Source organism: Rousettus aegyptiacus, unplaced genomic scaffold (assembly GCF_014176215.1).
Source record: "Rousettus aegyptiacus isolate mRouAeg1 unplaced genomic scaffold, mRouAeg1.p scaffold_m13_p_3, whole genome shotgun sequence".
Lineage (NCBI taxonomy): Eukaryota > Metazoa > Chordata > Mammalia > Chiroptera > Pteropodidae > Rousettus > Rousettus aegyptiacus.
Window position 1 is genome coordinate 100,756,191 of NW_023416306.1, and position 12,087 is coordinate 100,768,277.

General features: G+C 36.0%; 1 protein-coding gene across 3 annotated transcripts in view; it reads left to right on the plus strand.

Moving 5' to 3' along the window:
* PRKD1 (protein kinase D1) overlaps positions 1–12,087 on the plus strand; it is a 272,127-nt gene that overhangs the window by 141,181 nt on the left and 118,859 nt on the right. For all 3 annotated transcript variants that reach the window (XM_036218275.1, XM_016123597.2, XM_036218274.1), the window contains exon 2: positions 626–764. In XM_036218275.1, coding sequence (XP_036074168.1) covers positions 650–764 — 115 coding nt within the window. In that variant the 5' untranslated portion in view covers positions 626–649. The remainder of the gene's footprint in view (positions 1–625; positions 765–12,087) is intronic.

Sequence of the window (12,087 nt, forward strand, 5' to 3'; positions counted from 1 at the left end):
GGTACAATTCTTAAAACAAATTGACTTTTAGCTATTTTACTTTTTTTTTCCTATGAAACCTAGATTGCATGAAAACTAAATGCAATGCAAGGGCAGTTACAGAGGGGCATTTGGGCTGTCTACCCTGCTGCTTTCCTGAGGCAGATCTAGATAATACTGTTGCCCACACAGAGAATATGCTTTGATATGTCGAATCATCTCTTATTTTTGAATATGCTGAAATGGACTGACATTTTTTTGCAAGCAAATTACAACAGTATGTGTAATGGAATTGTAATAAACTAACTCTATATGATTACTATAGGCCATGCAAATGTGCACTTCTTTCCACTGATTGTATTTCTTAACCAATTTACTGCTAAGAATTTCTTTAAATCTTACCTCATATTCTCTTGTTTGCTGACTAATTATATCATTTAATTATTATTGCTCTTGTGATATGTGCATGATTTCTTTCCTCCTGAAAAGGAGTCATATAAATATCAATTTTGCCATTCATTTTTATTTTCCAGATATTTCGAACTTTTCTAATTAGCTTTGATTTATGCCCTGACATTTATTTTATTTTTATTTTAAGTTTAGGAAGATTTTGACATTTAACCTATTTTGATATTTGTATTTGCAGTTCCCTGAATGTGGTTTCTATGGAATGTATGATAAGATCCTGCTTTTTCGCCATGACCCTACCTCTGAAAACATCCTTCAGCTGGTGAAAACGGCTAGTGATATCCAGGAAGGCGATCTTATTGAAGTTGTCTTGTCAGGTAGTATACTTTTCTCTCTCTCCAGATCAATAATTAGTATATGAAGAATTCTTATGTATAAGTTTTTAAGGCTACATAGAAAACTTATATCAGACTTGGCCCCAAAAGGAGATTTTAGGGCTCTGTCTACAAGTACTTTCAAAATTCTTTTGGAAAAAGCAAAATATTTCCTTTGAATAAGCCGTTTCCACACCCAGTACTGTTCCAGTCACTCCTTTAAACTTCACGCTCTCCCCAGCTCCCAACGCACTCATAAGTTCATTCATTATCTTGAATCATTTGGACGACAGCAAAAGCAAACAAAAAAACTTTTTAACACTGAAGCTAAGACATATCAAGGCCCCAAATGTACTGAGTGTCTGGAAACCAAGAAGTAACAACAAGACTATGAAACTATTACTTTAATTGAATCAAAAGTCCCTTAGCTATAAGCCAAGACAAAGGTGAAAACCAGAGCTCAGCGGTTTATAGCACATCAGGCTATGCCATGTGACACTACCTAACTCACTTCCTGAGAAGTGGCTGCATTTCCCTCTGTCCAAATTATATTTCTTGTTTAGGATTTAAAAGTTAAGACTGTGTCTCTTGATACAGAAAAACGAATGTGCCTAATTTTTTAAAGAAGTGCCAGAGAACAACTGTAGCAGGGATCTTTGCACTGATGATCAGTACAATATTCTGAAGAGGTCCAGATTTCTATTGTTTAATTTTTGTTAAAACTGAATCATTGAGAAATTCACATTGCATCGCTCCTTTCTCCTTCCAGCATTCTTTGCTTGGTAGTTCTTTGACTAAAGGCAGTCCATTAGCTTTAATGATGCTAGACTTCATTTCCTCAAGACCCTCAATTTGTTCTGTGCCTGGTACTTTGGTGTCCTGATTATAATTCAGTTGGTCTTTGCTTTGATCATTTGTCATTGGGTGAAGTCCTGGAATTACCACATTTTCATTTTGTAGATAGATCCTGCAAAACAAATTGTTTTGCTAGATAAAAGTAATTATTTTCCTGTTGTTTATAGGGTTGCTAAACAAACCAGCAAAAGCTTTCACAATTTTTATTAATTATTTTGGGAAAATCACCTGCTTTGACTGGGTTCTCCCATTTACTTTTTTTTCAGGGGAGGAGGTGCTTTTAACATTGGCTTAATGCACTCTAGCCTCAGAAAACTAGTGCCTAGATGTGTCATTTACCGAGTTTCTTATTCTGAACACTAGGGGCTGCCTGAAATAAATTATTCAGGGAAATCATGTACTGGCCACTGTAATTCACATTAATCTCATAGCCAGACTGCTTAGCGGTTAATGTAATGAGTTTTATGAGTCTTTCTTTCTTGTGGCAATGCCCAGAAATATATGAGAATTTTTTAAATTGTATTTCTAAATCTAATTGATTTTTCTTTCCATTTTACTTTTGTTATCAAGCGCCTTAGTTGTCCCAGATAGACAGAATGCAAGCTGTGTAGGGGTGTGCTTGTGGGGGAGAGGGCTGCTCATTTGCATCCCCCCTGGTATCAGTGAGCTAGACCTGCCCTTCTCTACACTGACCTACCTGATGCAGCCCTCTAGAGTGCCCCAGCTGCAGAAAGAACTGTATTTTGCTTCGCCTCCTCCATCTTTACTATGGAGAATTTCTTTGTGCCATCCACCCTTTGTGTTTTCATCTCTCTTGTCTCCCTGGCCTCAATTCCTGAGGGAGCATTTAAGGGCAGCCCTTTTTCTCACCTGCTCCCAGGGACAGCAAGATGAGGAAGACCCCTCCTACTCTTATCAGCTATCTCGTTGGTATTTAAAAGGAGCCATTCTGTAACAGCCCAGTTTCAATTTTGAGCCTGATGCCTTTGAACCCTTTTCTCACTCCACATAGTCTCACTACCCCAAAGTTGTTGAACCTTTAAATTATTCGATTATGTATATTTAGTTAGACATATATTCAGTTTTGTTTAGAGCTCTGGCGTTTATCTGTAAACTTCTTTGTAAACTTTAAAAACTTCTTTCCAGCTCCTCTTCCACTCTAATGCTTAGCATTGTGATTTTCTCAATAAATATTTTGAAAGTTTTTCCTTAAAACTACCAACCCTTCCGTATTACAACCTTGTTTTTGCCCTGTACCTCTTACCTCCTTTTCCTCTACTCTTTTTAGTCCCCAAGTCCCACATGATCGTTGTCTTACTTGCAGCCTGTCTGTCCTGTAGGTGATAGATACCTCATTCCCTTCCATCCGGGAGACCTTGCTGCTGATTTTCCTCCATTCTTAGGTAAGGAGTTGAATGAAATGGTTCTCTCCTCATTCCCTATTTTCATGTTTGGTCATTTTCTGTACCACCCCTTCTCCAGTTCCAGTGATATCTATTTCACTATTTATGTTTTCTTCTTTACAATATTGCATTGAGATGGTTTACTTCCTTGAAGGCTCATTTGTTTTTAGCCATGGCAATAACTTCAGCATCAACTCCTACTGTTTCTTTCCATTTTCTGTACTTGGTTAGCGTTGGCATTGTTGACATGCATGTTTATCACTCTTCAGATTCCTTGTCATCTCTGTCACCTGTAGCATAGGCCCATACCTGGCCTCACCCTAAAGCATGGCTGCAGCACTGAGGCCGCCATTTGGCAGCACTCCTCCTCCATCTTGTCCATTGCTACCAAATGCATACTCTGTTCCCTGTCTCTTTCTCTGTAGTTTTCAGTCACCTCCCGACCATTTTTCGACTGTATTTCTGCCTTTCTTTTTCTCTCCCCACAGCACGTGGCCCACTAGAATCATGTCTTGCATCACTCTGATGCAGTCTCAACTACTTTGTATTCTCCTTTACCCTTGAATGGTCTGTTGTGACTGTCAGTAATCTAAATTACTTCACCAGCCACTGTTGCTGTGCCTGTTCCTGAGACGCATATGACTTCTAGACACACAGTCCCCTGCCTACATGGCTCGATGCAGATTCATCTCTCACCTGGCCTTACCATTCATTGGTCAGTGATCTTTTCCTCCCATCCTCTTGTCACCAAAGATATGAAGTTCCCAATAAACATATATGTGTTGGTTGATTGGCTGTTGGCTATCATATTTGAAGTTGTCATATATACACAATTTTGTAAAAATATTTTTTCTAAAAATATTTTTTCTAAATAGAGTCTCAGAAGTTAACTGAAGTTCAAATCTCCATGTAATGCATGTGCTCAGCCCTGACAAGAAATTAGTGCCCGTGATGTGGGCAAGATTGCATTGCATTTTAATTTGAGGCAAGACAAATGGTAGCTACTAAGGCTCTTAAGACCATGGGTGCAAGGAAGCTCAGATCACATACTTACTCCTGAGCCAGTCCATGAAGAGAATTGAGTACTGTGACTGGCCACAGAAATATGCCTTTTCCTGGAATTGTGATTAAGAATCTGCTTCATTCAAACTTCAGTGAGCAAGGAGGGTAGGGGGACAAAACACTGAGTGTCCGATCTATTGCCTTTCTTCCAGTTCCAAAGCATAAGTATGCCATAAGTATGCTATGAAGATTTTTCTCTTGAAGACTAAAATTTCACCGTTAAAATTCATTTACCTAAATCTTTTTGTTTTTCCTCATTAAAAATTAAATTTTGCTGTATAGTCTGACATAAACATAATCTGATTCTTTTTGCGTTTAACCCGCATTCTACCAGTAGGAACATTTTCTGACATAGGAGTACAATAAAAATGTGAGAAAATATGTAAAAAAAATTAAATACCTGAAGAAGGTTAAATACTCTTGTCTTTTCAGACAACATCAGAAATTTTCTTATGTTATTTTCTGCTGAGACCATTCATCATCTGTTAGTACGAACCAGGCTGCTCACAGCTAATTTGCTGGTTTTTCTTCCCTTTTTCTTTTTGAAAAACATGACTTATGTGAGCTAGTGAATTTAGACCCAGTAAGCCAGGAAAAGATTGCTCATGGGTGGATGGATTGGGTTATGGAGAAAAGAAGGAAGAATTCCATGGAAGTTCTCCACTATACACACACCCACCATTGGCAAATTTTCTTTGTCTGTTAAGGAGAAGAATTAGCATTGTTACTATTGTGATGAAGTAGGAAAACATCACAAATGGAAATTTCTCTTTCTAAAGCCAAAGTCAAGTTCAAATGTTTTGTACTGAACCGTAAAATAAAGTTCATGGAATTTATCTGAAGTCTTCTTCATGATGGGTCTCTATCAAAGATAATTCAGCCATAACCAAGCAAATTAATAACAGGATTTCATTCACATGACATAACTCTTTTTGCTTTTGTTTTTTGGAGCACTTTTGGGGCTTTATCTCTAATAATTGTGTGTATGTGTATCTGTCTCATAGGTGATTAAATACAAAATAGACAAGGACTACAAGAATTTCTCAGGTAAAATCATAGTTTTAAAGTCTTAGAGGTAAATACTGAATCTTTTTTCATTCATGGTAAAAGTCGATATTTTTCTTGAATTTTTTTCATTATTCTTTGTAATAGATTATGCTGTATTATTTATGTAACTTTTGCATAATGCTATTTCTGCATATAGTTATTTGTTTTCTACTATCTAGAGCTGAGAGCCTCATTAGCAAGCTTGTGCTGTAGCCCAAGCAGAGGGCATGTGGGCCTATTCTCAGGCAGTGACAGAAAGCTGAAAATGAGGTAGGGAGATGAATAAATGTTTTAGAGGTAAATTAAAGGGACGTAATTTGGATATATTTGAAGGAGAAAGAAAAAACACAAGCAGAACTTAAGGAGAGAGAGCTACAGGTACCTAACAGTGATCACATTTTCTCTTCTATCTCAACTTTTGCCTCCATCCTTTGTTCAAGGTGTTTACCAAATGGTTTGGATATTGCCCTAAGGGGCTGAAGAACTGATTTCTTGATTTCCTTTGTAATTTTTTACAAGTTGCATAACCTCTGGCATTCATAGTTTTTATTTATTTTTTAAATCAAAAAAGATTTTGCTGGATGAAGGTGTTACACAGTGCTAATAGTAGATAGATTCCAAGTAAAGTGGTATGCATAATGTTTGAGTATAATTTCCAATAATTTGAGTTGATATCCTTTTTCTATTCCTCACTAGTTACATCTCTCCAAGATATTTAATAATTCTGTGGCCTGTTTTCTCATCTGTTAAGTGGGGACAACACTTGCACCAACGTCATAAGTCTGTTACAAAAATTAAAATAACTTAATGCCTGTAGAGCACTTCAGAGAGTTTCTACACATAACAACTTCACAGTAGCTGTTAAGTATTATGATTGCTTCTCCTGTTCACAATCCAAGTAGCCTTTTCCCGTGATGTTCATGGTTGTTCTACAAAAGAATCCTATTCTGATAACTTTTGAGATGTGTTGGGTTAAGCCATGTTAAAGAAATTATTATAGCAGGACTCTTCAGAACTTTGGTGTATGCTAGTTAATATGAAGCATAACTCTCCAAGACCACTTCCCAAATTTCTGTTTTCACAAACTACATTGTTTTTTTGTTTTTCCTCTAAGTATCTGATGTGTCTTGGTTTTAGCAGTTCACACTGGAAATACCCTTTGGGTCAAGCCTATGGACCAAATGATCTGAGAGGGTATATTCATTCTGTCTACATGTAGGCCACTTCTCTTTCATGGAAATGCAAGATTTAGGAAGAGGGGCATCTTTGTTTACAAAATATCACAAGCTTTTGGAGTAGTTTACACAACTAATTTTGTTTCCTTTGCAATAACTCTGGGAGGTAGTGAAATCAGATATCTTAAAAACAATAGAATATAAATTTTAACTTGCCCACCTCTTGCAGTGAATCGAGGTAATCCCAGAGCCTAAATCTAAATACTCAGTCACTGTTCACACCACTGCAGTGTTAAGGTGACCCTTTTAACTTGGGCCAATGAGTAGGGATTCTTGATCTGTTCAAAGAATTCCCATTATATTCTAGGGAAATAGCGATAGTATTTGTAACAAAACTGATGAGCTTCAAGTTCCATTGCTATGATTTTTATTACAGAACCATTATCTCCCTCTTTCTCATAAAAAATAAAGATTTGATAGTTATACAAACTATTATCAGGTTAAGAAAACCCTGGAGGCTCTCTTCTGTAGAGTTACAGCACAAAATATGAAATAATGAAGTAACCTGCCCCTGCTTAAACAGGATCCCATCATATAATTTCACAACTCTTATCAAAATTGAAATAATGTCTTAGGGTCATTATATTTAAAATACTCTTATAACTATGTTTTTATATTACTAAGATTCAGCACCTAAACCATAAGCCAGAAAAAATGTATGCTAAAATGCTAGCAGGGTCCTCTTTATTTATAGAGAGTATAAATTATTCATTTATATAGCATTGAGCCGGTGATATCCATTTCTCTCAGATATAGTACATTGTTTAGCAGTGTTTTATCCCCCTCTGAAATATGGATGGAAGTGAAAAACCTCACTTTTGATATAATAATAATGCAGATCTCTGCATTATTATTTCCCCAAGAGTACATTATATAGATAGGAGTTTTGTTTGTTTGTTCTTAAGAATGCAGAATTAATTGTGAAAAACATTTCCCTAGCCTAATACTGCTTGTGGTAATTAAGGTTATAAAAGACTTGGCCTTTAGTACTTTATAATTTTTTGTAGTTCTTGGACATCTAAATATGCCAGGCTGAGTGGTGCCAATTCCTGTCCAACTTTCTTGCAATTATCCATATAGGTGGTTTTGTAACAATGGAAAATTTAAATATAAGATTACAAGTTATTACTTTTTTCTTCTAAGTATGGTCGATGTTAAGTGTGTCTTCAGCATTTCCTTTTTATTATCGTTAATATTTTTTCTGTTTCTGTCCTTATCTTTCAAGTTAACTTGGTTTTTGTTTCTGTGTCACAGTAAACCATTTTCTTAGAAAAATGAATGCAAAGAGCAGGCAGGTTGAAACGTTTCCATAGGCTTCCCACCTTTCCCCACGTGTGACTCAATGAGGACATGGGAGCTTGGAGCACTTCTTACTCACTCTGATAGTTTTCTCTGTTATTTGTCTCTTGGTGGAGTGGATCCTTCTGGTAGATGTCACACAGTAAGTAGATGCTTCTCTGTCTTTTTTTCGCCCAAGTACCCATATGTGTCAAGGCAGAATGAAGACATTTTCCCCAGGTACCATGGGACATAAGCAAACTCAAAGGGATATAAAATTTTATTTGAAAATTTTATGTACATTTTGCATTGTGCTACATCATATTTCTCATGCTTAATTTTGAATAAATAATATTTCTCCTCATGCATTTCTTTAAGAAATAATGAGAACAGTAGTGATGGTAATTAAGGACATGTAGCATTTATGATATGTTAGGCACTGTTCTAAGTGCTTTGCATAGATTAAATCAGAAATATGTATCATATGTATTTTTTGGCATATAGCCACATAACTTCAAGTTGATACATAGTGGACTTCCAATCAAAGAACTGCATTTGAGTTCCAGACCTGCCATTTTTCTTTTTTTTATATAATGTTTGACAAGTCACCTCATTTCCTTGAATCTTGATCCGTCACCTGTCAAATAGCAATAATAATATATACAAAGGAAGGTTAGGCTACAGATATGATTTCATGAGTAAATGTAAAGCATTTCATGAGATGCCTGGCAAATGTGAAATAGTCAACTCTCTCACCCACCATCATCCCACTGGACTGTACGTTTCTTGAATCAGGAAACATTTATTTTTATATTGAATCTTCAGGACCTGACATGTAATCAGTGTCTGTTTGTTGAAAAAATTAATGAATACTTTGATTAGCAAAATGGACAAACCAACAAACTAATGATTAAATTTGTCATCTACATAAGATATTCAGAAGTTACAACCATTCTCCAGGAATTGAGTTTCAATACTTACCATTGGCTCTCTTTGGCATAATCAGTCAGTAACATTATTATTATCATCTGTCAAGTCCTCTTTTTCTGGATTCCCATTATCTTCTACATATTCTCAAAAAACAATTATTTAGATATTATTTATTTTAGAAATCCAGTTCTGCTTTCAAAACATTGTAATGTCTTTCACAACATTTTTCATGTAAAATGAGACCAAATTTGTAGAATACCAATTGTTTTCCTACCTAATTACTGTAACTCCTGGGTTATGCTCATCACCGTGACCAAGTAGCCCCACTTATTATCAAACTTACTTCACTTTTTTAAATCAGTTTTCTCAGACATTGCTTTTTTTCTCCCAAATATTCTTGCTTTCTTACTAAATTGTGGTCAATAGTCTCTCCTTCTTGATACTTCCCCCACCCCCAATACTGATCTCACTTGCCTTCATCAATTTATTGTCATTTCCTCACCTGGACCTCAGTGTTCCATACCTGCATTAATTCCATACCTGCATCAGTCACCTCAGAATGGTGACCCTGGAGTTAGCCTTCGATGCTGACCTTTATATTGCAGTGGCTGGAGGAAACAAGGACTGACATCCTGAGATGCCGGCTGACCTTTCCTGCTGCTTCCTCTTCTCTCCACCCCTCACATTGGAGCGCCGTAGCTTTATCTATCTAGCAGAACAGCTGTCCATGCCTAAGGGTCAGCTGGCAAGATCTATAGGAAAAGCTGAGTCATGTGCTCCGAAACTGGAATCTTAAGTCTCCATAGATCTCTGTGATTTTCAGAGAGGGATGTATTATTCCCCTCTGTTCACACAGAATTAGCCTAAGGCCTAGTTCTTCACCATCTGGCAAGTGGATATTCAGCCAGAAATTATAGTTCCTTTCTCCTTTCTTTTTCTTTTTATCTATTACTTTTCTATACAAATCATACAAAAGGGGATTTTTCTTGTGTCCTCTGGTCTCTATGTAACCTATAATTTCTCATATATGCTTCCTAAGGTAGAGACTTAACAGTCTTATGTGTATAAATCGTGCCATGTTAGGGCCTTGATAGTATAACAGAATCTCAGAGGACTTTGCGTATTCAGAACCTAGAAAGTATAGGGAGATGTTAACTTGGTTTTTTTTTTTTTTTTTTTTTTTTTTTTTTTTTTTTTTTTGCTTTTTTACATGAATTAGTTTATAAAACACAAACAAGTCTTATCAGATTTGACTCTGAATTATTTGGGGCTTCTTTCCAAAAATCACACTCCAATGCAAAAAAAATTTTTTTTTAACAGAATCTGACCATAATATAAAAATGTTGTATGCAGTAGTAATATCTTGTAAAGGGTATTTCCTTGGCTCTTTTCTATACCGAGATGATATGGATTTTTTTTTTTTTTTCAAATCAGATCCTTTGAAAGAATTAACAGTTTTCTGCTGAGGTGCACAACACAAAATTCTTGTTCTCTAGGCTCAAACTAGAGAATAAAATGGCTTAGGTTTTTTGTTTTGCCCATCTGTTAAAAAATATGAAATTCTGTTCATGAGAACCAGTTGAGAGGTATGCATTTCAAGCATTCCTCTACTTCTACCCTGTTGTGTATGGTAGCCACTAACTGTGTAGCTATTTAAATTTAAATTAACTGAAGTCAAGTAAAATTAAAATGTAGTTCCTCAGTCACGCTAACTACATTTCAAGTGTTTAATAGACACATTGGCTAATAGCTGCCATATTGATATAGTACATATTCACCATCAAAAACAAAAAGTTCCATTGGATAGAGCAGCTGGATAAAACAAAGTTTACTGCTAAAGATCTGGAACACATTGTTTGGGAGCATGCACGTGTGCACACTCCCTGCAGAAATGTTTTTACTGAAATTTTCTTTGATATAACGTATTGAGGGATGATACAAATAACACACCTGAACATTTAGGTAGCGTATTTATTACCAAAATCTTATGGGAGAAATTGTCCACTTTGCCAACTTCCTTATAGGATAAATTCCTCAGACTTTAGTAGCCCTAACACCTCTGTTTATGAATAATGTTACTCTTATGACATCTAATTTTTCTTCCTGTTTTGGCCTTGGCCTCTCAATTCTGAATTCACAGGCCACATTTCATAATGGTCCAAGTAAGTACTACATCACTTTTACTGTACTAATTCTGTGTATTTGGCATAATTTGCGATATCCCCAGGGTTTTTTAATTTATCTTGTTTCACTGTATGAAACACAGAATTCCCTAGTGGTTAAAAGCACAGACTCTGAAACCAAACTGCCTGATTGGTTAGAACCGATTCCTAGCTGCCCATTTATTAGCCATGTGGCATTGGGAAAGCTATTTAGTATTTGGGTGCCAGTTTTCTCACCTTCAAATTGAAGATTGACTACAGTAATAATGTAAAGTATCTAAAATGTCACCTAGGATGTAAGGATCTTGTAAAAGTAGAAAGGATGGAGCCGGGAAAGTCATTGGAAAAAAGAAAGGAAATAGGCCAGGAAAAATAATAACGCATTATAGCATGGCATAGAGACTATTTGTACAAGTTAAGAATGGCTTTTTTTTTTCTCTCATATTTTCTAAAAGATACTTACAGTGGCTTACAAAAACATACAAAATATAATAAAATACCAGCAATTGACAATGGATGTTGTCCAAGTTAGAAAAGGTAACATGTAGCTAAGAATGTACATTCTAGAATATTTATTAAAAAACAGTTATATAACTTTATCTGGCTTTGAATCAAAGGAAAACCTGCTTTTAAAGATGGAAACTTTCTTTCATACAGTGCCCCACTGTTTATTCTCAGGAAAATCATCTGTAGGTTTTGGGGAAATTTATATAGTAGCATTCTGAATTCAATTAATGTATTGATCAAGATGGATTAATGAAGATTAATATTGGTTAAGATTGTTTCATAATCTTGTATGGATTGATTCTCTTTTTCATTATGAAGACGTATTGGAATGCCTTCTTATATAGCAATAATCCCCTTAGTAATTGGGGAACTTGTAACATATACTTTATTTTTCTCAATGCGTGCTCGCGCGCACGCGCGCACACACACACACACCCCCAAGAGAGCCTAAGGAAGGAAAGGCAGAATTGTATATACCATCAGATCAATGAAATAAAGTCATAGAAGGCTGGCTGCATTAAAAAAAGCCAATTGGAGAATGGTTACTGAGTGGCTATCTGAAGACTTCATGGGCATGAATTATTTTTGTGTGAGGTAAAGGATTGGGCTTACTTGAAAAACTGCCAAGTATCCATTTTTGATGTTCCATGATTGGTGACATATAGCACTTCAGTAACTCAGCCGTGCCACCATCTGCCCAGCATTCTCATTCTGCTGGTTGGCATGTTGTTTATTTGCTTTTAACATGCAACCCATATAAAAATCCCTCATAATCTGCCAAAATTAGAAATGCAGCTGTTTTAAGTCTTAAACAGCAATAACATTATTCATTATGCCAGTGTAGAGG